This window comes from Mirounga leonina, unplaced genomic scaffold (assembly GCF_011800145.1).
Source record: "Mirounga leonina isolate KUSES-001 unplaced genomic scaffold, KU_Mleo_1.0 Mir_321, whole genome shotgun sequence".
In the NCBI taxonomy this organism is placed as follows: Eukaryota; Metazoa; Chordata; class Mammalia; order Carnivora; family Phocidae; genus Mirounga; species Mirounga leonina.
Window position 1 is genome coordinate 370678 of NW_023270680.1, and position 23226 is coordinate 393903.

At 57.8% G+C, this 23226-nt stretch overlaps 1 protein-coding gene across 3 annotated transcripts in view; it reads right to left on the reverse strand.

The window, feature by feature from the left end:
• Nucleotides 1-23226, reverse strand: part of SMARCD3 (SWI/SNF related, matrix associated, actin dependent regulator of chromatin, subfamily d, member 3) — a 30489-nt gene that overhangs the window by 6955 nt on the left and 308 nt on the right. The window contains exon 2 of one of the 3 annotated variants that reach the window (XM_035029828.1): nt 21623-21763. In XM_035029828.1, the coding sequence (XP_034885719.1) occupies nt 21623-21661 (39 nt within the window). In that variant the 5' untranslated portion in view covers nt 21662-21763. Of the gene's footprint in view, nt 1-2246; nt 2525-21622; nt 21764-23226 lie in introns of those variants that run through there. The other 2 variants (XM_035029829.1, XM_035029827.1) reach the window with 2 other exon arrangements.

The following is a 23226-nucleotide window of genomic DNA, read 5'->3' on the forward strand; positions in this document are numbered from 1 at the left end:
CTCTCTGGGCCCCTGCTTTTGACCCCTCAGCTCCAACCACACCCCCTTTGGCTGATTCCAAACCTCCACACCCAGGGGCTCTGACGACTTAGCCCCCCCCCCCCCCCCATTTGCTCCTAAGGTGAAGGCTGGAGGCAGCAGGAGCTGGTGAGGTCACCCTCTACCAGGATTCTTTGACAGGACAGGAGGCAGCTGGGCTGGAGGTGGGCTGCCCAGAGTGCTTGGAGAGCTCAAAGGCGGCGGCTTTTCCTTTCCATCCATTTCTCCCTTCCTGTCCGCCTCCAGAACTCCTTCACTTCCCACCCCGCCCCAGTGAGGTAGGAAGTCAGGGCTCAAAGGGGGCCGTGGAGAGCGAGATGAGGCAGGTGTGCTCCCCTGCCACCTCAGATGGGATGTAGAGGAGATGCAAATCCACTGAGTGAAGTGTTTCACAGACTTTTAAAACCCCACTTGTCCAGATTCCAGAACAGGGATTGGGGAAGGCCAGAGAGGCTGTAAAGTGGAGGGTGGGTGGGAAGGGGACAAAGCGAGCAGGAAGGGGATTAGGGAGCAAGGGATGCACCCCCAGTGTCCCTGTTACCTTTTACACGCTACCCACTTTGCCCCCTAGAGTGCAGATGCCCCCTGGCACAAGGAGGAGCCCTGAGCCGAGCTGGGTGACCAACTCTCCCTCCTATCCCTCTTGCCCTGTACTAGGTCTAACCCTAACTCCCAGCCAGCCAGCTGTCTCTGTCCATCTCTCCCACAGTGAAAACTGCCCGTCCATTTGTCTGCCTCCCCCACCCCACCTGACCCTGTCACTCATATCTCCAGAGTGGTGGCCCAGAATGGAGCCTAGGCCCAGCCCCACCAGTACAGATAGGGTACTGGGAGTGAAGCGGTGGGACTCGCAGCCACCCAAGAACCGAAGCTCTAAGTTGGCCAAATTAAAAACAAAAACAAAAACAAAACCCCCCACATGTATAGCCCCCTCCCTCCCCTAGATGGGCCTTTTTAAAGGGACTTCACCCAACAGCGTGGTTCAGACTGGCAACTTGGCTGACTGACGTGGGCACCCCTGGGAACTTGCCTCAGAGATCTCTGGGACTGGAGGACAGGCTGCCCCAGGGAAGCCCCTTTACCCAATCAGCTGCTCTCCCATTTTTCAAGGCCAGCGATACTTGCTGATCTGCTGAAGAAGCCCCGAGAGAGAAGCTTCCAGAGCCCCCAGAGGGCTGTGCCAGCTACTGGGACCACCCCAACGAAGGGCCAAGATTCTAGGGACTCTGGCCTCCCTCGCTGAGAACGTGCCTTCTTTGGGGTCACAACCAAATTTGGCCATAGTCAACTTGACTGCCTCCTCTGCACCCAGCTCCAACCCCAGTAGCCATTGCAAGTCCTACAGGCCCTGCCTCTCCCATTCTGCTGCCCTCCACGCTTCTCCCAGCCCGGCTTCTGCTGCCTCAGCCTGAGGTCCCAGCCCCTCAGGGCGCCCTGGGCTCCCTTAGGCTCCCTGTGTGCCTTCCAAGTCTGCTCCTGGCAGGAAGGTGCCGCCCTGCCCCTTTGGCCTCTAGGCCGCACATCCCTGACTGCAGCCCTTCCTTCACACCTTTGAGGATTTAAGGACATCAGCTTCTGGTGGGCTGAGTCTGCCAAGGGGATCTTCGGACCCCTTAACTTGGGGTCTGTCCCTAGAGAGGGTCTCTCTCTGACCCTGATGGCAGAGGCCATCAGCAAAGCCCCAGAGCCCTCCTGCCAGGATGCAGAGGTTGTTCAGCCAGAGAGCTTCCCGCTCCCAGTGCCTCCAGGGTCACCTGCTCCTTGCTCCCGGAGACACAATCCGAGAGACACTGTCCCAACGGATGAGCAGACAACCAGCCCACCCAGTGCCGTGTCCCCCACCCCCACCCCCAGGGCAGGGGAACACCTGGGCCCACGAGGAAGAGAACAGAAGACAACACGTCTGGTACAGAGGGGACCCCCGCACACTCTTGGGGGGGACAGTCCCCAAGTCCCACCCCCAGCCCCTGACAAGAACCCACGCAAACGCCTCGCGTCCCCGCCCGGGCACCCAACCCCGGCCCGCCGCCTGACGACGTGTTCGAGTGCCAGGGCGCCGGCACGGTCCTGGGGCTGGGCCGCGGGGCCGAGGCGCCCCTGCCAGAGGGGTGGGAGAGCGGGAGCCCCCTCCCGGCCCCTCCCGATCATCCCTCCATTCAGCCCGAGCCAGCTCGCTCACCCTCCCCCGCTAACTTTCCCCCACTCACCACCCCATGGACCAGAAACTCAAAAAGTTTGCTTTTCGTGGCTTTGCGCGCCCCTCCGGCAACTTCGTCCGCGGCCATCGGGGTGGGCTCAGCGGCTCCTCTCACTCTCTCTCTCTCTTCCTCTTTCTTTCCCTTTTCTGCCTTTTTTTTTCCTCCAACTCTCCCCTCTGAGTCCTGCTGGGCTCTCTCACACTTCTACTCGAGCGGAGTGGGGAGGGGGCCCCTTCAGGGCTGCCCTGACGGCCCACGGCCCACGCCGCCGCCGCCCGCCCGCCGCCGCCGCCGCCGCCGCCGCCGCCGCCGCGGCTGCCGCATTCCTGCACTGATAAGACAGAAATAGTCCGGCGGCCCGGGGTCTGCCTGTTGACTCGGCGGGGACAGAAACGCCTGCCTTTCCAGCCCTCGCTGTCCAAACAGCGCAGATAAGCGGCGAGGCACGCCGGCGAGCCCGGCTCCTGGGCGCTGGGCAGCGGCACTGCAGCCGGAGGCCGCCCGAGGGCCGCGGGGAGGCGGCGCGGGGAGGGGACGCGAGGGGAGGCGGCGGGGGGCTCGCCGGCCACCCGGGCCCTCGCCACACATAGTTTCTCGGTTAGGGAATTCGCCGGCAGGGCCAGGCAGGGAACAGTCAGTTCCAGCTGTCCCCCAAGCGGCTCCTGCTGCATTTCTGAGGCCCTTTCCCCAGAGACCTGGCAGGCCAAGTAGGGAAACATTCGCTGGAAGGAATCCGGGGGGAGCCGGAGCCCGGAGGAGGCCTTCCTCCTGCACCAGGCCGTCAGTGGTGGGTGTGCCCGGGGAGGCGGTGTCCCCTCGCGTCCACAGATGTGTGCGCCCTTGTCTCGCCCGCCGTGTGTGTCTGCACCCTGGTGTGGGCACAGCTCGGCGGCTGTGGGTGTGGATGTTTATGAGCGTGCACAGACAAATGCCTTCTCTGTGTGCCTCCCTCCACGAGAGCCTCTAGTGCGTGCGCCCGCTCGCGGGTGCGTGTGTGGCAGGACATGGCCTGTGTCTTACAGCTCCGTGTGAGTCTATTTCTGGGTATGGAAGTCTTTGTTTGTCTCTATGTGAGAAAGTGAGGGCAAGAGGGGAAGTATTTCGGAAAAGAGGGGTGGATCCGACTCCTGAGAACAGGAAGAGAAAATGTGAGGGCAGGCGAGGGGCTGGGGTGGGCGCTTGGGTGCATGGGCAGAGGGAATGAGGCAAGCAGAGCCTCATGGCTTTGGAACCGGGCATGAGATGGGGGTAGGGGGCCCAGAGGTGCTGGGGCTGCTGGGCATGGTAGGGCCAGCCTCAAGACCCCAAAGAAAGCAGGGCTAAGTGTGGGATTGTGAGGGAGCCCCAGAAGAGGCAGTGTGGAGGGAGCTAGCAGTCCCTGGGGTGAAGGAGGGGCCGGAAACAGGAGGGGCAAATCCTGAGATCCCCAGGCTGGGAACCATAGCACCACCCAGGCCCCCAAAGGCCACACCCCTCTCTCCTCCTTCTGGAGGAAGAGCCCAAGGGCTTTGGGATGAGAGTGGGTCAAGTTTCCGTGCCTCCTGGGGCTGCATCCAGGTGAGGGTGGGGCTATGCCTGGGGGAGTTTGTTGGAAAACTTATTTGAAGTTACACCTTGAAGACCCAGTATTGCACTGGGGGATCCTGACCCTCAACCCCTTCAGAATGCCTTCAGAGGTCAGACAAAGAACTACGGGAGTGTTCTGCCTGGAGAGTGCTTTTGCCTGCAGCCTGATTTCCTTGGGCCCTAGTTGTGCTCCTGTCACCGTCCAGTTGGGTGCCCACGGTCAGTCCTCTGGAAGGCCAGAGTGGCCCAGGATAACCCTCCTTTTCTGCTGGCTTAGCAAGGAACCTAGAGGTCCCCTTCCTACCAGATCTCTACCCACCATCCCCTTAGACTCGCCCATGCAGAAACTGGGTCCTGGCAGGGTGGGAACGGGTGGGTGGCCGCCAGAGGCCATGAAGGTGGCTACTGGTGACCTGGGGGAGGTAACCTCTCCAGTCTGTCCACTAACCTCCAAAACCCCTCACTCATTCCCATGTCTAAGCCTCTGCTCCCACTATTCTTTTGCCTGGAATCCTTCTACTACTGCTCATCTGCCTATCCAGATCATATTCATCCTTTAAAGCCTAGTGTGGGTCCCACCTCCTCCAGGAAGCCTTCCCTGATTCCACTCCTGTGCACCAACATTTCTCTTCTTTGAATACCCATTGCCATCTATGCTATGCCATGAATTGGCACTTGCCTGACCAGTGTCTGAGATGTTAGGTTTGGTTTTCCAAATGCGGCCCCCTGATTTCAGGAACTGGTCTTTAAGTCCCCCTATCCTCCCCACCCCACCCCATGCTGGGACACGGGGACTTCTGATCAAATGCCTGCTAACAGTTGCAACCACCCAAAGCTCAGTGGGCCAGTGGATGGAGCTCATACTCTGCCACTTACCTGAAGGTCTGAGTCGCCATGGGCACCCCCACCCACTGTGGGTGCTTCTAGCATGGACACGTGAAACCACAGACCTTAGGGGTTCTGGGGGATTGGGGCAGGGGCAGACACCTTTAGGCTTTGTGTAAAGCTCAGAGTTCTTAACTCTCGGAGAGGCTTTTTGGGTAAAGAAGACAGCAAAGGAGGCAGATGGGCACCCCTGCTTGGGCAGCTAAGTTTGAGGGAGGGACATGAAGGAGAGTGGGAATACCCTGCATCTGTGAGGGGACTGGTCCCGGAAGGGAGGAGATTGCAGGAGGTGGTTAGACCAAAGGCTCTGGTGATACCCAGGGAGCTGGTGAGTATCACTCAAGACCATAGCTAACTCTGTCCTGGGCCACCCCAGCATCGGGTCCCCCCCACCAGCCACTTCTCTGGGAGACAGCCTTGTGCCAGCGCTGACAACGGATACATAATGCATGCATGCCCCTCAGGCGCATGCCCCTCAGGCACACACACCAATGCAAATGCCAGAGGGACAAGGAGCCACCTGGATTTGCCCACACAGGCCCATCTCCACCATCTCCACAGACACTCACACGGTGCCACCGACAAGGCACCAGCCAGCAGGCACATTTGCATGCTGCTTCTACAGGGGCAGACACGGGGGGAGCCCTCAGACCAGAAAGCAGAGGCGCAGGGGTGGGTGCCCCGAGCCAGGACTCCCACCTCACAAAGGCCAGGATCCCCAACGGCTCAGCCCCAGAAGAGCGCTCAGCCAGCCGTGCCACTGCCACAGGCTCGGGTCGGGGTGGGGTGGAGGTCCAGGGAAAGCCCCGCTTCCAGCTGGCGGGGGGCGGGGGGGCGGGCCGGGGCTTCCTCCCAGCCCGACGGGGCCCTTAGCCTCGGCCAACCGGCCCACGCCGTGCTTCGGGCAGACCGTGCGCGTGTCCGGGCAGAGGGCGGCCGCCCTGCGGCTCGGAGCCGGAGTCCCCCCTGCCGTCCCCCCATCTCTCCTTCCCTCCGAAGCACCACAAGCACCAAATGGCAAAGCGCCTCTCCCCGCTCAGGGAGAGATGCGCGGCGGCCGGCGGGACGGGCTCAGCGTCCCCGCACCCCCCCGCCCCATCACCAGCACCGCGCGGGAGAGGAGGGCGGCCTGGCGCCGGGAGCACGTCCCGGCCCGCTGCCGCCCTCCCTCGCCCTTGCCCGCGCGGGGCCGGAGCAGCGGCTGGAGCCGGACGGGAGCCGGCCCGGGCATGCGCACTGCGGCCTCCCTCCCGGTGAAGGTCAGCCCAGGGCCTAGCTGCAGGACTCAGTGGCGGCGGGGGAGGCGGAGGAGGGAGGAGGGATGCAGCGGAGAGACTTAACTCCTTCCCTGCGGGAAGATGGCCATCGAGGCTGAGGCCGGAGCCCGCGGTCCCCCCCCTCCCCGCCTTCGTGTAGGTCCTGTTACGGGGACCCAGCTCTGGGGGAGGGGGGAGGAGGGGCAGGGGAGGGAGAATGGAAGAAGGAGGCTAGGAGGAGAGGAGGGAAGCTGGGAAGGGGAGAGGGAGGAAGGCGCGGGAGGAACAAAGGAAACCAGACTGAAGGAAGAGACCTCTTTCCGCTGCCCCCTTTTCTGTATAGCCCCAGCAATAAAGCTTGGCTTAGCAAAATGAAATTACCCTCACTGACTGGGGCATCAGCGTGTGTGTGTGTGTGTGTGTGTGTGTGTGTGAGGGGGGGGTGGGGGGGACAGAGAGACAGAAACACAGTGAGGCCACCTGGAGCTCTCAGGCTGTGGACCTCTGTTTTCCGTGTTCTGGCCCATCGCTAAACTCAGCCCCCAACTTCTCCTCTGGTCACTAAACCCCAGGGCATGCCAGGGGTCCCAGAGGCAGCGCTGACCCAGCCTACCCGCCTGGCCTGAATCCCAGGCCCCCAGGGAACTCCAGCTAGACCTTGAGGCCAGGCCCAGTCCCCAGAGATGGGTAAAGGAGAATCTTCACCTCTGGTGAGGGGCTTCCTCCAGCCAGCAGACAAGACACTGGCAGACCAGGCCTGGGACATTATGGCACAATCCCCCTCCTCCTCCTCCTGGCTCCCCCCCTGACTCCTCTTCCCAGGCCAGAGCAGCGCTGGGTACCTCCCTCTTTGTGCAAGAATGTTTCTGTGCCTGGACACCCTCTGCTACTAGCCAGGGGGCCGTCTGTCTCTTTGTGTGACTTTGCCTTTTTGTGTCAGTTTTGCAAACACACGCAAGAAAGACAAATAGGATAGAAAGAAGCAAAACACAAAGATAAACTAGGACACCAAAATAATTGTGTGACCTTGGGCAAGTTGCTGTATCTCCCTGCCCCTCAGCTTTGTCAGGAGTAAAGGGAAGGGGGTAATCAGATGATTCCGAGGGCCTTTCCTGCCCTGAAATCCAAGGATTCCATAAGACAGGGACAGGAACCAAGGCAGACGAGGCGGGAGGGAGAGGGAGACAGAGACATAGAGAGATAGGCCCACACCATTTAAGGGATGCTGCTAACCCAAGGTGAAGCCTGGTCCTTGTGTGAGTACCCTTCCGGTGAGCCTTCACCACTGTGCACCGCTGTGCTGTCAGCCTCCTGGGAGCGAGGCAAGGCTTTGCCCTGGGGTCTCCAGGGACCTGCTCCGTAAGCAGGTGTATGATAAAGGTTAGTGGAATGAGTTAATCCTTCTTCTCTGTTCTGTGTGGGTCTCTTCAGTCCAGTGGGGTGCTCTGTGCCCCCTCCCTGCCCCTCACCTACACCTCATGTATACACGATAACTGCAAACGTCAGCATGTTGAACCTGCTGGTCACTGGGGTCCTGAGCACCCACCAGCCCAGAGGGGAGGCACATTTTGGATTTGTCGTAGCTTTGTACTCTCCCCTCATGACCGCCATTAATGAGATGGTTCCTTATAGCAGTCCACACCCAACAGCTTATCGCACTGAGCAAAAACGAGCCACCCTGGCCTGCTCCCCATTTTGGCCAGGATGGGGTTGGTCTGTGGGGAGGTATTTATATGGCATGCTGAGGTGTGCTCTGACTGCCCCAGCTCCCGTCCTGCAGCCTAGGGGGTGGGACACGGGTCATGGCTCTGCCTAGTGCGGAGGCACAGAACCATGCTTGCTCCCCACCCATCTCCCTCTGGACCAACACTGGCCTATCTAGCTAGATGCAGGGGCAAAAATAAGGGATCCATGGTCTCAGGACTTGCAGGCTATCAAGACTCCAAGGAGCAGTAAGCCTCTCCTTCTCACTGCCTATGTCCCTCCACCAGCCTCTGGCTGCCCCCCAGCCAGGGCCCGTGAAACCCACCCATCCCATAATGCCTATGTCTGGCTGAAGCCATCACTCCTGTCCTGCTTGTACCCCATGGTTCCCAGGCCTCGGCCCTCCTTTCTCTTGGCAGACAGGAGCCCCATCCCAGCACCTCTGATTCCTCTCCTCTCTCCCCTATAGCTCGCTGCTCCCTCATGACCAGTGTGGGGACAGTCTCCTGTGGCTTAATGTCCTGCCCCTCACCCCCAGGGAGCTTCTGAGGCCTCAGCTACTGCTCTGACCAGGTAGGTGGTCAGAGGGATTTCTGCCAACCACTACATTCTGAGGTCTGGGATGTCACCTGAGTGAAGAAAAATGAGTAGAAAAAAATACATGTACATTTCCTTGACAAATGTTTCGGGGAAATCAAACCAAATGTCAGTTGGCAGCAGAATGTATAGGTAAAACCTGCCTGGAGGCACCCATGGACCTGGTCTCCCAGGTACCTTCAACTCCGTGAGGAGTCAAGGGCGGGCCCTGCCCTGCCCACAGGGTCTGAGGGCACTTTTACACTGCATGGGTGGGGGCTGAGAGCGCCCTGCCCTTCCCCTCCTAACCCGACACTCTGTCCCTCCCCACGGTCAGCCTGGAGTGCACCTGCCTTCCTATCATGACATACTTCCTCCCTGATTGTGTCTGGCCCCACAGAAGGCCCCGGACTCCCTTCAGCTGCATCCTCAGCTCTGTAAGGCTCGGTGTGGCCCCTCTTCTTCTCCCATCTCCCAACCTGAACCCTTTTACTGTGTGGTCTATCAGAAATAAATTTTCCAATACGCTTGGCCACTTCGGTGAACAGCCCTTTTGCCTTCTTGCGAGAGAAGCCCTCCAGAGACCATACTGCCCCCGAAAACCGCCCCTGGTCGTGGCAGTATTTTCCCCAGAGCACCCCTACCACTGGCCTCGAGGTGGGGTAGAGACCCTCCCCGCCACTCGGGGACACTCACTGACGCCCGTCCTCTTCTTGCTGCTTTTCGGGATCTTCATGGATGGCCCTTGCCACACCTCGGGTCTCTCATTCCTCGGACACCTCTCCTCTAGAGATCCCCCCACCTTCCCTCAGCCATTTGCTCCAAGTCACCTCTTGGGTCTTGTCATTCCAGCAGCAGCAGCCCCGTGCCCCAATATCAGCTTTAAGCACCTCACTCTGACCACCATCTCCTGTCCTTCCAGCTCACTCTGTCCGGTTTCCTGATCCCCAAAGCCTGTGACTCCACTGGAACCTCTGGTCCATTTCTCTGACCCACACCCCTCATCACAACCACACCGTTACATATGATTCTTTTTTAAAAAAAAATATGATAAAACATACATAACATAAAATTCACCACTTCACCTCCTTTGCATATACTCTTGACTCTCTTACTTAAGAGTTAAATCCAGCTTTCACCAACTCCTGCCCTGTACCTGGCACCTGAATGTGGCCGGAGAGAGACACACAAGCACCCTGATGGGGTCTCAGTATTCAGGAGCACCCTGGCCCCGTGCTGCCCAGCTGTCCGGCTGTCCCTCCTCCACGCGCACTCTGTCCCGCCCTGCTCCCGATGTGAGTTTCTACATCTGCTCCCCTGCTCCCCCTCCCCATTCCCAGCTGACCCCCTTCATGAGACACAGAAGCTTCCAAAGAACTTCCACCTAGCCACCTCAGTGCAAGCCTCCTTTGGGAACACGTGGTCCTAGCCACAGGCCAGAAGCAGGCGGTGCTCTGGGGCAGCCCCAGAGCCACCTTGTCCTGCTCCCCTGGGGCCGCTTGGTGGCTATGGGCCTGGAGAACTCAGAGGGTCTAACCTGGCCTAAGGAGGATAGAATTGAGCTGAGCAAAAGGCGAAAGGCTCCATCTGTGTGCAGAGGACTGGCTGCAGGTTTCTTGGGGGAACAGGGCCAAAAGTGCGTGGGTCTGAGAAGAGGTCTTTGAGGCTGGTCTATGATCAAGGATCTCCCAGTCAAAGCCGGGCTTAGCCTCTCCCATGTCCCCACACAACATACCCTCTTTACTCCGGGGTTCTGAGAGCTGTGGCGATGGCCAAGAGGCTTCAGGAAGACTCGCTGGGGAGTGGGCAGCAGGGAGGGGATGGAGGAGGATGGTCTCAGGACCTCCTTGGTGTACAGCCCCTGGTTGCACAATCCTTTGTAATTAAGGCCAGCTGGTGCCCCCCCACCCCAGTGAATCCCCTCCAGGTAGCCCCTCAGCTAGCCCTGACCCCCTGCCCTTGCTCCCAGATCTGGGCTTTTGCTTTGGCCATTGCCACCTAGTCTGTCTTGGGACAGGGCTGTGACAATGAGGCCTTACTACCCTACCCATCACCCCAGTTCTTCTGGGGTCCTGTCCTCCCCCAGGCCCTGAACCCACTGCCCTGGGTGGGGTCTCTGCAGGCACCACAGTGTGATGACTCTGAGCTTAGACTTCAGAACAGGACTTCTCAGTCTTAGCACCACTGACATTTTGGACTGGGTAGTTCTTTATTGTGGGGGTTGTCTCACGTATCCTATGATGTTGGTAGCATCCCTGGCTTCTATCCAGGAAATTTTACCAGCACGCCCCCCGCCCCCCCTCCAGTGCGACAAACAAAAATATCTCCCAATGTTGTCCTTTGTCCCTGGAGGGTGCAATTGCCCTGGATGGAGGACCACTTCTGACGGTCCCGGGTTCACACTCAGCTCATAACTTTGCACAAGTCCCTTCACCTGTCTGAGCCTCGTCTTCCTGGGGCGCCCCACACCTGACTCGCAGGTAGATGTGAGGCTTAAAATGAAGCCGTGCACGTGCAGAGTTGGGCACAGGGCTTGACACAGAGGGGACACTTAGCAGTCGCCACTCTTACTAGCTCCTGATGCTGAGTCTGCCCGACCCTGCCCGTGTGTCTGCCCGTGTGGCTGCCACGGCCCCGCCTCATCTCTGGGTCCCGGCGGTCCTGCTCTCCAACAACCCCCAGCTAGGAGACTGGTGAAAACAGGGAGCCCTCAGAGCCCCTCCGCTGCGGGGCCGTCACAAAACCACAGAGGGAACCTCTGAGGGCTCAGCCGGGCAATTGCTCATAGTGGCTAATTCTGGTGGCTCTGGGAGCCCATGCGGAGTCTGGGTTCTACCCCAACCCCTGGAAGCTTCCTTGAGTGCAGAAAGTGGCATTAGTATGCGGGGTGGGTCTTACATGGGAAGCTCAGAAACTTGGTAAGGACTGCAGGAAAGGGGGGAAGGAAGACATTCAGAAGCCCCCCAGAAGCAGCAAAGCCACTGGACTCACACCTGAGAAGAATTCGTCAGGGCGACCGTTGGGCCAAGAGAAGCTGAGGTCCAGGAGCTGCCGCTGGAGGCATCTGGAGCAAGAGCAGGGCCTCCTCCCGCGCCTGTCCCCTTCCTCCTCTGCTGCCACACGTTTAATGAGCACCTACCATGTGAGTGCTCGGTGCCAAGTGCAGCTCATCCACCCATGAGACAGCCTCAGCCCCGGGGACACAGCGAGTTTGAGGACCGGATAGGGACGGGTGGGGCTGGCGGCATCAGAACGGTGAGAAGCCCGAGTCAGCTCCTGCCTCAGGACAGTTGCTGCTGGGGGGGCGGGGGGGGTGTAGGCGCGGTGCACCCCATTCCGGAGCTCTGGGCTTCCTTATGGGGAAAAGAGGCAATCAGAGGGGCTGTGGCTTGGCTGGGTGGCCGGCCTTGTGGCCGTGGTGGAGAAGCCAGCAGCTAGCTGCAGCCGTGGCCGAGGGCGTCCCCAGGCGCTGCGCCCCAGCCCCGGCAAAGGTGGAGCCCGCCGCGGGGATGTACCAGAGCACACCGGCGAATGCCTGGGCTGTCTGTGGGAACAGAGGGCTCGGGCCTCCTTCTGGCTGCGCGCGGCCCCACGTGAGCAAAGCTACAGCCGGCTGAGGAGCTGGTATTCCAGGGCCAAGGGGCAGCGGGGACCTCGGTCCTTCCTGGGGCGCGCATGAGCCTGGGTCACCTCCCAGAGGTTCTGGCTACCTAGAGCTCATCTTCTCCCTCCTCCATGAGACACGACTCCAAATTCCAAAGGCAGTCATCATAGCCCACCCCCCCACCCCTGCCAACTCCCACACAGGTTGAACTGTGTCTCCCCCAACTGAATTCATTTACTGGAGTCCTAACACCCCTCCCTCAGAATGTGTTCATACTTGGAGATGGGGTCTTTACAAAGGTAGTCTAGTTAAAATGAGGTCAATAGGGTGACCCTAATCCAATATGACCGGTGTCATAAGATAGGGGAAATTTAGGACACCCGGACAGGTACACACAGAGGGAAGACGTGTGACTCGGGGAAGACAGCCGTCCTCAAGTCAAGGAGCAAGGCCCGGGGCAAATCTGCCCTCACGGCCTCAGAAGGAACCCAGCCCCCTGCTGACACCTTGTTCTCTGGCATCCTGCCTCCAGAAAATACATTTCTAGCCTACCCTACATTTCTAGACTCACCAGCACCCCCCCCCCCCCCCACCGCCCCAGTAGGCTTTCCCTACTCTTGTGTTGGTCTTCCTATGACCGGCCTGCCCGTTCAAGGCCCACCCGCCTCTCCCCTCGCATCCCCTGATCTGCCTGGAGCCACTGAAAGGCACTGAGAACAACGTGCTTATGAGCACGATGCAGGGTTGAGCCTGGGGCCAGAACACCTGGCCACCACCAACTGACACTCTGAAAAACAAACTGAGGGTTCTAGATGGGAGGGGGGTGGGAGGATGGGTTAGCCTGGTGGTGGGTATTGAGGAGGGCATGTTCTGCATGGAGCACTGGGTGTTATGCACAAACAATGAATCATGGATCACTACATCTAAAACTAATGATGTAGGGGCGCCTGGGTGGCTCAGTTGTTAAGCATCTGCCTTCGGCTCAGGTCATGATCCCAGGGTCCTGGGATCGAGCCCCGCATCGGGCTCCCTGCTCCACGGGAAGCCTGCTTCTCCCTCTCCCACTCCCCCTGCTTGTGTTCCCTCTCTCGCTGTGTCTCTCTCTCTGTCAAATAAATAAATAAAATCTTAAATAAAAAAAAAATAACGAAAAAAAAATAAAACTAATGATGTAATGTATGGGGATTAACATAATAAAAAAAAAAAGGGCCACGGTATGTCAACCTGTCTTAGCCTCAGTCTGTTTATCTTTAAAATGGGTACTGCGCCACTTCAGCTCTCACAGGCTTATTGTGACTAGCAAAACAGTACTGACAGGACACATGTGGGAATTCTCGTTAAGTCCTAGAGGCCCAAACGAAGCTATCACTGTTAGTAACATATCACTCCTTGGTAACCATCCATCCCACTTTGGACTGTTATTGAACTCACTGTCAGTTAAAGCTGCAATTCTCTTTCTACTCTGATTGTGCCGAAACGTGTCTCCCATCCCCTACTTCTAACATTGCCTATTTGGATTCAAGAACAGATAACTTGTACTTACTCCTGTTGATATTCATCTTGTAGGAATCAGCCCATTATTCTAAGCTTGAGATGCTTTGAATCTCAATTCGGTTATCTGATATATTTGCCACCCTTTCCAGCTGTGTGTCATTCATAGATCCATGAGGATGACCTTCTCTCCTCATCCAGGTCCATGCTGACCATACTGGAAAAGGACAGGCAGACAAAGCCCTCTCTCCAGACAATCTACAACCTTGGGGCCGAGTCTTCAATTGGCAGCAAATTTACTCAATCGTAGTAACATGCAGTGATGTGGTGGAGTGTCTTGTTGGTAGTTTAAAATCAGCCGTGGTAGGAGTATTTATACCATGGAAATTGGCAAATAATACAAATCAGATTTCAGCTCCCCCTTCCCACCCTATCAAGAGCCAGTTGTTAAATATTTACCCACACACTACTGTATCCAGCCCACGTTTATGTGTCACACTCAAGATATTGGGAGAGACTTTGTCAAACACCTCCAAATTCACACATACATCTTTACGGAGCGTCATAGCCTATAAAACAGTGCAGTATGCATTATTTAATTTGGTTCTTTCAACATCCCAGGAAGTTACAGGGCTGAATATTACTATACCCATTTTAAAGATGAGGAACACAAGGTTAATGATTGACTCAGAGCCAGATAGGGATCTAGCATCAAAGATGGGGCTCAGACCGCCATGTCCTGATCTCAAGGTCCCTGTTCTCTTCAGCTTGTCATCGAACTGCCCCCCCGCCGGCCCCCACCATTGGTTGTCAAAGGTGCCCTGAATTCCCTCACCAGCTGCGGTTCTGGGTTTAAAACTCAAGCTTTGAGGGGGATTCTACCTCTATTCCTTCCTGTTAGCAGCACATTATTGGGATACCTGTTTCCACAGGGGGAGGACCCTCAAGTTTTTGACAAGACTCTCTGCATTCTGTTTAAAATTCATTGATGACAAGAGACTGCTTAAAGTGACCCTAAGTCAATGCGGTGCTTCTCAACCTGGGGTCCAATGATGCCTGGGACCCTTGAGTTCTCCGGGCTAGCAATGCAGATTTAGGGCTCTGGGCCCGAGGGCTAGAAGAGGTGACCAGTCGGGGGGTGATGGCATGAGAGGAACCCAAGGAGGAAGCTGCAAAACAGACAGGTTTGGCTTAGCCCACACAGTGTCTTTCTTAAACACTTTTTAAAATCTTAAAAATTGAGAGATTTCACATAAAAAGCCAGATTTCCAGAATCTCTGAAAAACCTGGAAATCTGGCAACACAAGCCCACTGATATACTTGGAAACAATCAGATGGAATTGGGGAGGGGCTCTCCCTTTTTGAAGTGGCAGGACTTCTCCAATTTACCCCCCGCCCCCAATGTGGGGAGTTGCAAACTCTAAAGCCCTAGGCGCCCAGCAATGAATGTAAATGAATGGTGTGAGCTTTGAGCGCCAGGACAACTAGCCTTTGACCTTGGGTCTACGTGCTGGGGTACAAAGGGCTGGCCTGGGCCTACAGAAAGGGCTGGTTGCTTTGTCTCTTTGAGAGCCTCTCCGGTTTGGGTCACTATACACCTCTGAGGGCTGGATGTGGTGGACAGACCCCAACTAGGACTCTTGCACTAACCATTGGGAAGTTAGTTTCAGTTTCTCATCTTGAAAGTGATGATGATAATATTAGCATTTACCTCATAGTCTTGTGGTGAGGATAAATCAGCTAAACCATGAGAGATTCTTAAAACAGTTCCTAAAACTTGCAATAAGCTCTCAATCAACACTGGTTGCTATTCTTCTGCCCCAGGCCTGCTTGGCTCTTCTCCTTCTGGTGTGAGCTGCTCTGGAGTCTAGGGGGCTGATGAAGGAAGAAATGAGGGCTGGGACTGTTGGGGGTGGGGTGGGGGCGTCTGGACAGGTGGGGCTCTAGTCCACCAGACAGGCATTCTTTAAAAGTGTGTCTAAGATGGTTTTCTCCTGAAGGAAGAGGCCAGAGTAAGATAGCGGTTGGATGGTAAAAGTAAGGGGTCAAAGAAGAAACTGAGGCACAAAAGCAAAAGAATGCTTCCTGCTGGGTGGGGTAGAGTGGGGTCTGCAGACAGAGCTGGAGCTCAGCTTCTCCTCCTTCTACTCCGGCCCCTCGCCTGCTGGGGCCCCTCCTCCGAGCCCACCCACTGGGGCTCCTGCTGTGGATTCAGCTGCTGACAGGGGATCAGATCTGCTCACAGCCCAGGACAGCCAGAGCACCACAGGGCTCTCCCTTCCACCGTGCTGGCTGACTTTTTATTTCCAGCTCAAAACTTCACTGAAGGCAAAGAAGGCGGGGCTCTTAAATATGCAGACTTGCATCAGGGTTGGGAAGCTGGGCTAAAGCTAACGAGATAACTCTGCTTCTGAGTTCAAGATGTGGGAGCGGGGAGAATGGAGTTCGCAGCTGAGGGGTGGAAAGGCCCAGGGGCTGCTCGCTGATTCCAGGCCTTTATGAGCCCACAGTATACGGGCAGCGAGAAAGGAAGCTGGGCCTGGAACCAGGGGGGACAGGGTCACAGGGTCTACTGATGACACCTGGATGCCGTGGTGCTCAGGGCGGCACCGAGCACCACATTTTAACCCACGGGCCAACGAGGGGCACTCTGGATTCACCACATGCTGGGTGTCGAGCTGAGTGCTCAGTACTTAGCATTCCACAGAATCTTTATAGAAGGGGCATCAAGTCCCGCCTTACAGATGGGCCACTGAGGCTCAGAGAACTAAGTGCCTCTTCCCACACCCACCTAGCTGGTGAGGGGCAGAGCCCACCTTCCAACGGAGACCTGGGAGCCCCGAAGCCTGTCTGCTAGCCTCAGGCAGCCTCACCCCCCTCTGGCTCTCCCAGTGGGCACCAAGGGTGAGAGCAGCCTGCACAGGCCCCCAGGTGAGGAACATTTGAGGAAGCCAGTTCCTGAAAGTTCCTGCAGGCGGACCCGGGGAGTGTGGACAACTGCTTCCAAATGTCTGGAGGCAGTTAGATGTCATGGAAGCAGAAAAGGGTTTATTCTCTAGAACTCCAAAGGGCAAGACCAGGGTCACTGGAAGGAAGATTCTCCTCACCACAAGAACAACTAAAGATGGGGTGCCTGGGTGGCTCAGTCAGTTAAGCATCTCACTCTTGATTTCGGCTGAGGTCATGATCTCAGGGTCGGAGTGCGGGGCGGGGGGGGGGGGGATCAATGCCCGTGTCAGGCTCTGTGCTCAGTGGGGAGTCTGCTTGAGATTCTCTCTCTCCGTCTGCCCCTCCTCCCTCTCCCCACCCTTCCCTCCCCCAGGCATGCTCTCTTTCTCTCTCTCTAAAATAAATAAATAAGTCTTTTTTAAAAAACCCAACTAAATATGGAAGGAGCATCTGTGAACATGGTGAACAGGTCCTTTTGGAAAGGGACAGCTGCCCAGGCATGGGCCAAGAGCAGCTCAGGTGTCAGCAGGCCAAGGTGGGTAGGCAAGAAAGGCCCCCCCTTGGGTTGTGGGGTGTAGAGAGGACAGGGCCAACCATACAAAGGGATCTCAGGGTCCTCTTCTTTTTTTTTTAGAGAGAGAGAGAGAGCAAGCGAGAGAGCCCGGGAGGGGCAGAGGGAACGGGAGAGAGAGAATCCCAAGCGGGCTCCATACCAAGCACAGAGCCCGATGCAGGGCTCAATCCCACGACCCTGAGATCAGGACCTGAGCTGAGATCAAGAGTCGGACACTTAACCAACTGAGCTACCCAGGCGCCCCTCAGGGTCCTCTTAAGATCAGCTGTCAGAGCCACCTCCCCCCCAACCCCCTGCCTCATTCATTCATGAAATATTGTTCTGTATTGTGTTGAAAAAGACAGATGCAGTCTGTGCCTTTAAGGAGCACTGCACTGAAATCTTTAAATTTTTTGTACATGCTATAAGCTATAAGAAGGTGGGACTTCATACCTAATCAGGGTGGGAGAAAGTGTCCCTGGAAGAAGTGGCATTTAGGTCGAGACTTGAAGGATGGGCAGATTTAGGCAGGTGAAGGGAGCTGGAAGTGTGTTGCAGGCCAAGGGAACAGCATGTGGGAAAGCCCTGAGTGAGGGCAGGCGCTTGCAGCCCGTGAGGAAACGGAAGAGAGAACAGATCAGATCTGTGTTGCTGGGGTTGGGGGCAGGGGCCCAGACTGAGAGCGGGGCACCACTTGGGTGGCTACCTCGGTGGTCCAGGCAGGAGACAACAGTGGCATTACGTAAGCGGATGGAACTGAGATGTATCTAGGAAATCAAATCAAATCAAAGGAAGAGGTGATTGTTCCAAGGGAGAGAGAAGGAAGGGGGAGGGTCAGATGTCACTCCCAGGTCTGGGCTTGAGCTTCTGTGTGGCTGTCAGCCATATGGCCAGCCCCACCCCCACTGTGGAGCGGACTCCATGCTCTTGTCATCGTGTGTTCATGGGGAGACCTCTACTCTGCTCCTCTGGAGAGAAGACTCTGGAATAATCCTGCCACCTCTCCCACCACTTGGGAGGGGCTCTCTGCCTGAGGAGGTGGGGGGGGGGGGGTCTGACATCTGCAAGACAAGTTCTCCTGGGCCAGGGGTGGTGACATCAGGACTGTTCCCTGCAGCCTGCCCTTCCCTTTGGGGTGCGTCTGCTGGCAGGAGGGAGCCCATCTCAAGCTGTTCCCATGCCCCAGATAAACAAACCCAAGTTAGGGTATCGGGTCTGCCTGCTGCATCCAGGCCTCAGGTTCAAGCTTCTTTCTTTCTTTTTTTTTTTTTTAAAGATTTTATTTATTTATTTGAGACAGAGAGAATGAGAGACAGAGAGCATGAGAGGGAGGAGGGTCAGAGGGAGAAGCAGGCTCCCCGCCGAGGAGGGAGCCCGATGCGGGACTCGATCCCGGGACTCCAGGATCATGACCTGAGCCGAAGGCAGTCGCTTAACCAACTGAGCCACCCAGGCGCCCCTCAAGCTTCTCTCTCTAGTCTGGCTGGCCCTGCAGTAAAGCTGATGTATGTCCCTGACACGCGGGCCTACTTCTCAGTGGGCTCACGACCTACGGTGTAAGGCATGTGACTGGGCCCACCCTATACCCAAACCCACCTGCTGGGCATGTGTGCTGGTTGAGGTCTCCAGGTTCCTACAAGGATATGACCCTTCCCCAAGAATGTGCCTCTGTACTTAATTCCCGATTTTAAGCAGACCTTCCTGCTGCCTGACAGTTCTCAAAACTTGTAAATAATAGCGTGTAGAGCGCTTCCCGAAGGCAGGCGATTCCTCTGTAGCCCTTCTAACTTTTATCTCGGGATTGACCATGACCGGCGATATTTACATGGCTGCACGCTATTTTGTTGGTCTTTGCCTTCACCTAGGAAACCTGTGCTGAGCCCTGCCACCCAGTGTCCCCCTCACGTCACCACACAGGAAAGACTTCTCGGGGTCACAGGGCCCGAAATCACAGTGTCTTTGAGCAAATGGTTTGGCTTCCTGGCGCTGTGAATGACACGAGCGTCCTGTTTTCTCACTGGGGAGGGGGCCTCGGGGCCTTGGGGCTTGGGTTTTGTGCACTCATGTCATCCTTGGCTGCCACATCTCTTCCCTGCCCTGTATTCCCAATGTCCTGACATCCTCCCTACACGTGTCTTTGCAACGTGCCTCCGAGCCTTTTCTCGAGTGAGGTAGAACACAAGCACATCTTCCTGCATCTTCTAGTCTCTGTTTTTCTCCCCCTCCCCACAGTACCGCTCCTCCTTGCTCCAGGCCCCAGAACGTTCTTCGGTCTGGAAAGAAGGTTGACATGGGAGATGATCCAAGTTTGTAAATTCCAGGAAAGGCATGAGCGGGACACATGCTCATAAGACACATTCTCAAATTTCCTGGAGGTTAAGTTTAGGTAACAAAGGAATTGGTTTCACAGCTCGGGAAGCAAATCAAGAGGTGGGCCAGGCCGAAGTGAGCGACCACTCTCCCACAGGGTCCTCACAAGTGACCAAGGGTCTGCACATCCCTCACCAGCCAGGGACATCCCAGCCACAGCCCTGGCCCCCACCAGGAGTCCCTCAGCAGAGGCCACCAGAAGCAGGCTGATGCCTCCAGCATGGTCAGCCGAGAGGGCTCAGAACCCAGCGGGACCTGAGGGCCATTCACTCAGCCCACGTGTCTGCAACTCGGCCTTCTCTCGTGACACCTCCTGCCACTTCCTCCCGTGACACCCCCTCCTGGTGACACCTCCAGCTCATTACCTCCACCACTTAACGCTCACTAATAACGAGCTCTCACTTGCAATCACACTGCCGGCACTCGGGGCGAAGACAGCCTCCAGCTGCGGCACACCTGCCCTCGCGCCCCCTGCGCTGTCTAGACGCTTGCACGGGGCCTGTCAGCGTCCAAATGACAGCACGTGCCCGAGCCGCCAAGCGTCAAAGCCGGCTCCATGCCTGGGACTGCACATGCTGAATGAAGCCCAGTTTCATGTTCACGTGGTTCTAAAACAAAACGCCAGAAACCTCTCCGAGCACCTCACCCCTTGTCCCCTGCATCACATGGAGAGGCCCGAGGAGTCTCACGACGGACCCTCCGTTCACCTTGTGACCAGGCCCCTCCGGGACCAGGGGTCACTAGGATGTACCCACCACGCCCAGAGCCTCCAACCCCCCAGGCTTCTCACGCCTCCCCTCCCCTGCTGCCCATCCTTCGGGGGGATCACCTCCTTCAGGCAAGGTCTGGATCAACCCAGGGCACCGACCTACTGCTGCTGGGGAGCCAGCTTAGGGCTTAGCTCAGTGTACCCCAAATCAGCCACGACTTACAAGGACTCACCACGTGGGGGCCCCGGCTCTCGGGTACCTCCCAGGGACCCCAGCTGCTCGGCAAGCCTCCAGCCTCAGACACCCGACATCTTTAGGGTTGCCCAGAAAGTACACCAGCTTACACCTTCTCTTTAGGATTCTGCATTAAAAAACCAGCCCCTGCAAGCTGGGGAACAGGTCCACACTTAACCTAAGGCAGTGGTTAGGTTGTGGGGCAGCAGGCAGGACCTTTGTGCGGGGCCTTGACTTTCCTGCACTGCACTGCATGGTTCCCCAGTGGCTGGCACCAGGTGACAGCCCCGGGCTCGTCCCCGCCCGCAGCCAGCGGCCACGGCACCATCTTGCCCAGGCACAAGCCCGCCGCAGGGGTGGGACGGAGGGGAACAGCCCAGGCAGGAGAGAGAGAGTTCCTCGGCCCTTTCGAGGAAGGAGAAGCTGGGAAAGCCACCCTCATTTCACCCAGTGCCTTGTCCTCTGGAATCCCACTTCACGCTGCTCCTTTCGAGGCCTTTCCCCTCCTCAGAGCCCTGGGGCCTGAATGGTCTGCTGGGGCACTCCCCTCGGGCTTCGGGTCCTGAGGGCACGGAGTAAGTCCCTCACACCTCCAGGGCCCCCTCACCCCCAGCACCCAGCCTGTCACAGGAGACTCCCACTGCTGAGGTGGCCAGGATGACAGGTGGGGCTGGGCAGGCCTCAGACCCAACTCCTGCCCTTTCCCACAGCTGAACGGGGCTCTCAGGCAGGCAGCCTTTCCACCCGGTGCCTCGGTGCTTCCTTCTGGACCAGGGGCACCGACGTGATACCAGCCCGGCCAACCTCCTCACACTTTGCCAAGAGGAGGCCCAGGAAGGTCCCACTCACGTGCGATGGGCCTGGAGCACCCCTGAGTCCGAGGCCTGCCTGGTGGCAGCACAGGGCTGGCCCCACCCGAGGCCACGCAACAGGCTACCACCACCTCCCCCTCCCGCCAAGAACAAACCCCTGCCTGGGTTCTGGAAGGATCTTAGAGGTTTGCCAAGGCAGGTTTGGGGTTAGGTTTCTAGAGCCCAAGGTGTGCTGGGCATCATCAGGTCCCCCCAGCTAGCAGGGAGCATGTGTGCACACACGCAGGTGAGGACGGAGGAGGTACGTGTCTGCGTGTCTGCGAGTGGGAGGAGATGAAATAAGCCAGAGACCCAGGCCATTTTCACCTGAGCCAAAAACTGGTTTCAGGCTCGCTGGTTCCTGGCGCAGACTAGCTTTGATAGGTAGGAGCCAGGGAGCCAGGAGGAGAGGGGCACTCAGAAGAGGTAGTGGAAGGGTGGAAGGAGATGTCAGCAGGGGCTGGGGGATGGCCCCAGCAGTGGGAGGGGATGGGAAGAAGCATGTCATAGGTCTGGCTCGGGCGGGGCAGAAATGCCAAGAGGGGGCCTTGGGGTATGACCGGAGGCCAAGAGCCAGCACCATTCAGTGGGGTCCCAGGGCTCCTGTTCCTGGGCTTGGCGGGGGTCAGCGCCTACCTGTACCACGGCGGGTGGGTGCTGAAGGCCTGGAGTCATAGGTGGCAGGGTCCTGCAGTGGGGGAGTCATCCAGTGCCCCCTCGGTGCCCGGGCCCAGAGCCCACTGCACCTGCAGCACCAAGGGCCATTGTGAGGAGAATCTGAAAGGAGAGGGCAGTGGGAGGGGTGGGCCAGACCCTGAGCCCCAAAGGCAGAGTCCAAATGGACCTCCGAGGGCTGGTGGGGAAACCTGAGGGGCTCAGCTGGGTGGACCAAAGTCCGGGACAAGGAGGTCTGAGAAAGAAAACAGGAGGTATGCAGAAAGGGACCAGGGTGGAGGTGACAGGCAAGGGCCAGCGAGGGCTGCACGGGGAGCATGGGGCGGGAGCAGTGTGAGAGCAGGAAGCAGTCGGCAGAGACCAGGTCTTGCAGGACTAAGCTAGAAGGACAGAGCAGAGAACCCAGGCAAGACCCAGGCCCAGCAGGAGAGGCAAGTTTTGGGGACTTGGCGATAGGCAGGAGAGAAGAGGGAGAGCTGGGCATTGGAGGCACAGGGCATGACCATCAGGCCCAGGTGGGACCTGGATGGCTCCTAGAGCCCAGAAGGGACATCTGAGGGAATCCCTGGGGGCGGCAGGCGCATCAAGTAGGCCTGTTCTTAGTGTGCCCACTGTGCTCATGCCCACCCCTCCCTGTGTGCATGGCCGTCCTGGTTTCACCCCTCCTGCAAGAGCAGCAAGGCCACAGGCTGGGGTCAGGACCCAACTTGTGAACTCAAGTCCTTGAGCAGGTGGAGTGTGGGGGACAAGGAAAAGGCATTGCTATAGGTACGGGGTGGGGCTTGAGAGTGGTTCAGGGTCACATGTGGGTGGTGTTGGCCAGGAGGTGACTCTGAGAAGTGTGAGGAGGCAGGGCCAGCAATGAGAGGAGGAAGATGCCAATGGGGGAGAGGTTACCAACCCAGGGGCGGTGGTGGGGGGTGCCCTGCAGGAAGGCTGAGACAGAGGGACAACCTGAATGGGAGAGAAGTGTCCAGGCAGGAGGGTGCCAAGTGGAGACAGGGAAGGTGCCAGGCAGGGGAAGGAGGGAAGGTGCCAGGTGGTGGGGGAGGAGGGGAGGTGCTAGGCAGGGGAGAGGAAGGGAGGTGCCAGGCAGGGGAGGGGGGGAGGTGCCAGGCAGAGGGAAGGAGGGGAGGTGCCAGGCAGAGGAGTGGGTAGGAGGGAGAGGATGCCAGGCAGGAGCAGGATGGGAACATGCTAGGCAGGGAGGCGGTGGCAGGAGAGGGGGAGGAGTAGGTGCAAGGCAATCAGGGAGGAGGGAAGGTGCCAGGCAGGGGAGAGGAGGGGAGGTGCCAGGCAGGAGAGTGCCAAGCAAAGGGAAGGAGGGGAAATGCAGGTGGAGGGAGGATGGGAAGGTACCAGGTAGGGAAGGAAGGAAAGACGCCAGGCAGAGATGAGAAGGGGGAAGTATCAGAGAGGAGGTATGATGGGAGTCTGCCAGTCATGGAAGAGGTGCAAGAAAGGGGGGAGGAGGAAGAGATACCAGGCTGAGGGTGGGGGAGGTGCCAGGCAGGGGGAGGAAGAGAGTGAGGAGTGGGGGGAGAGATCAGGAGATGAGGAGGGGA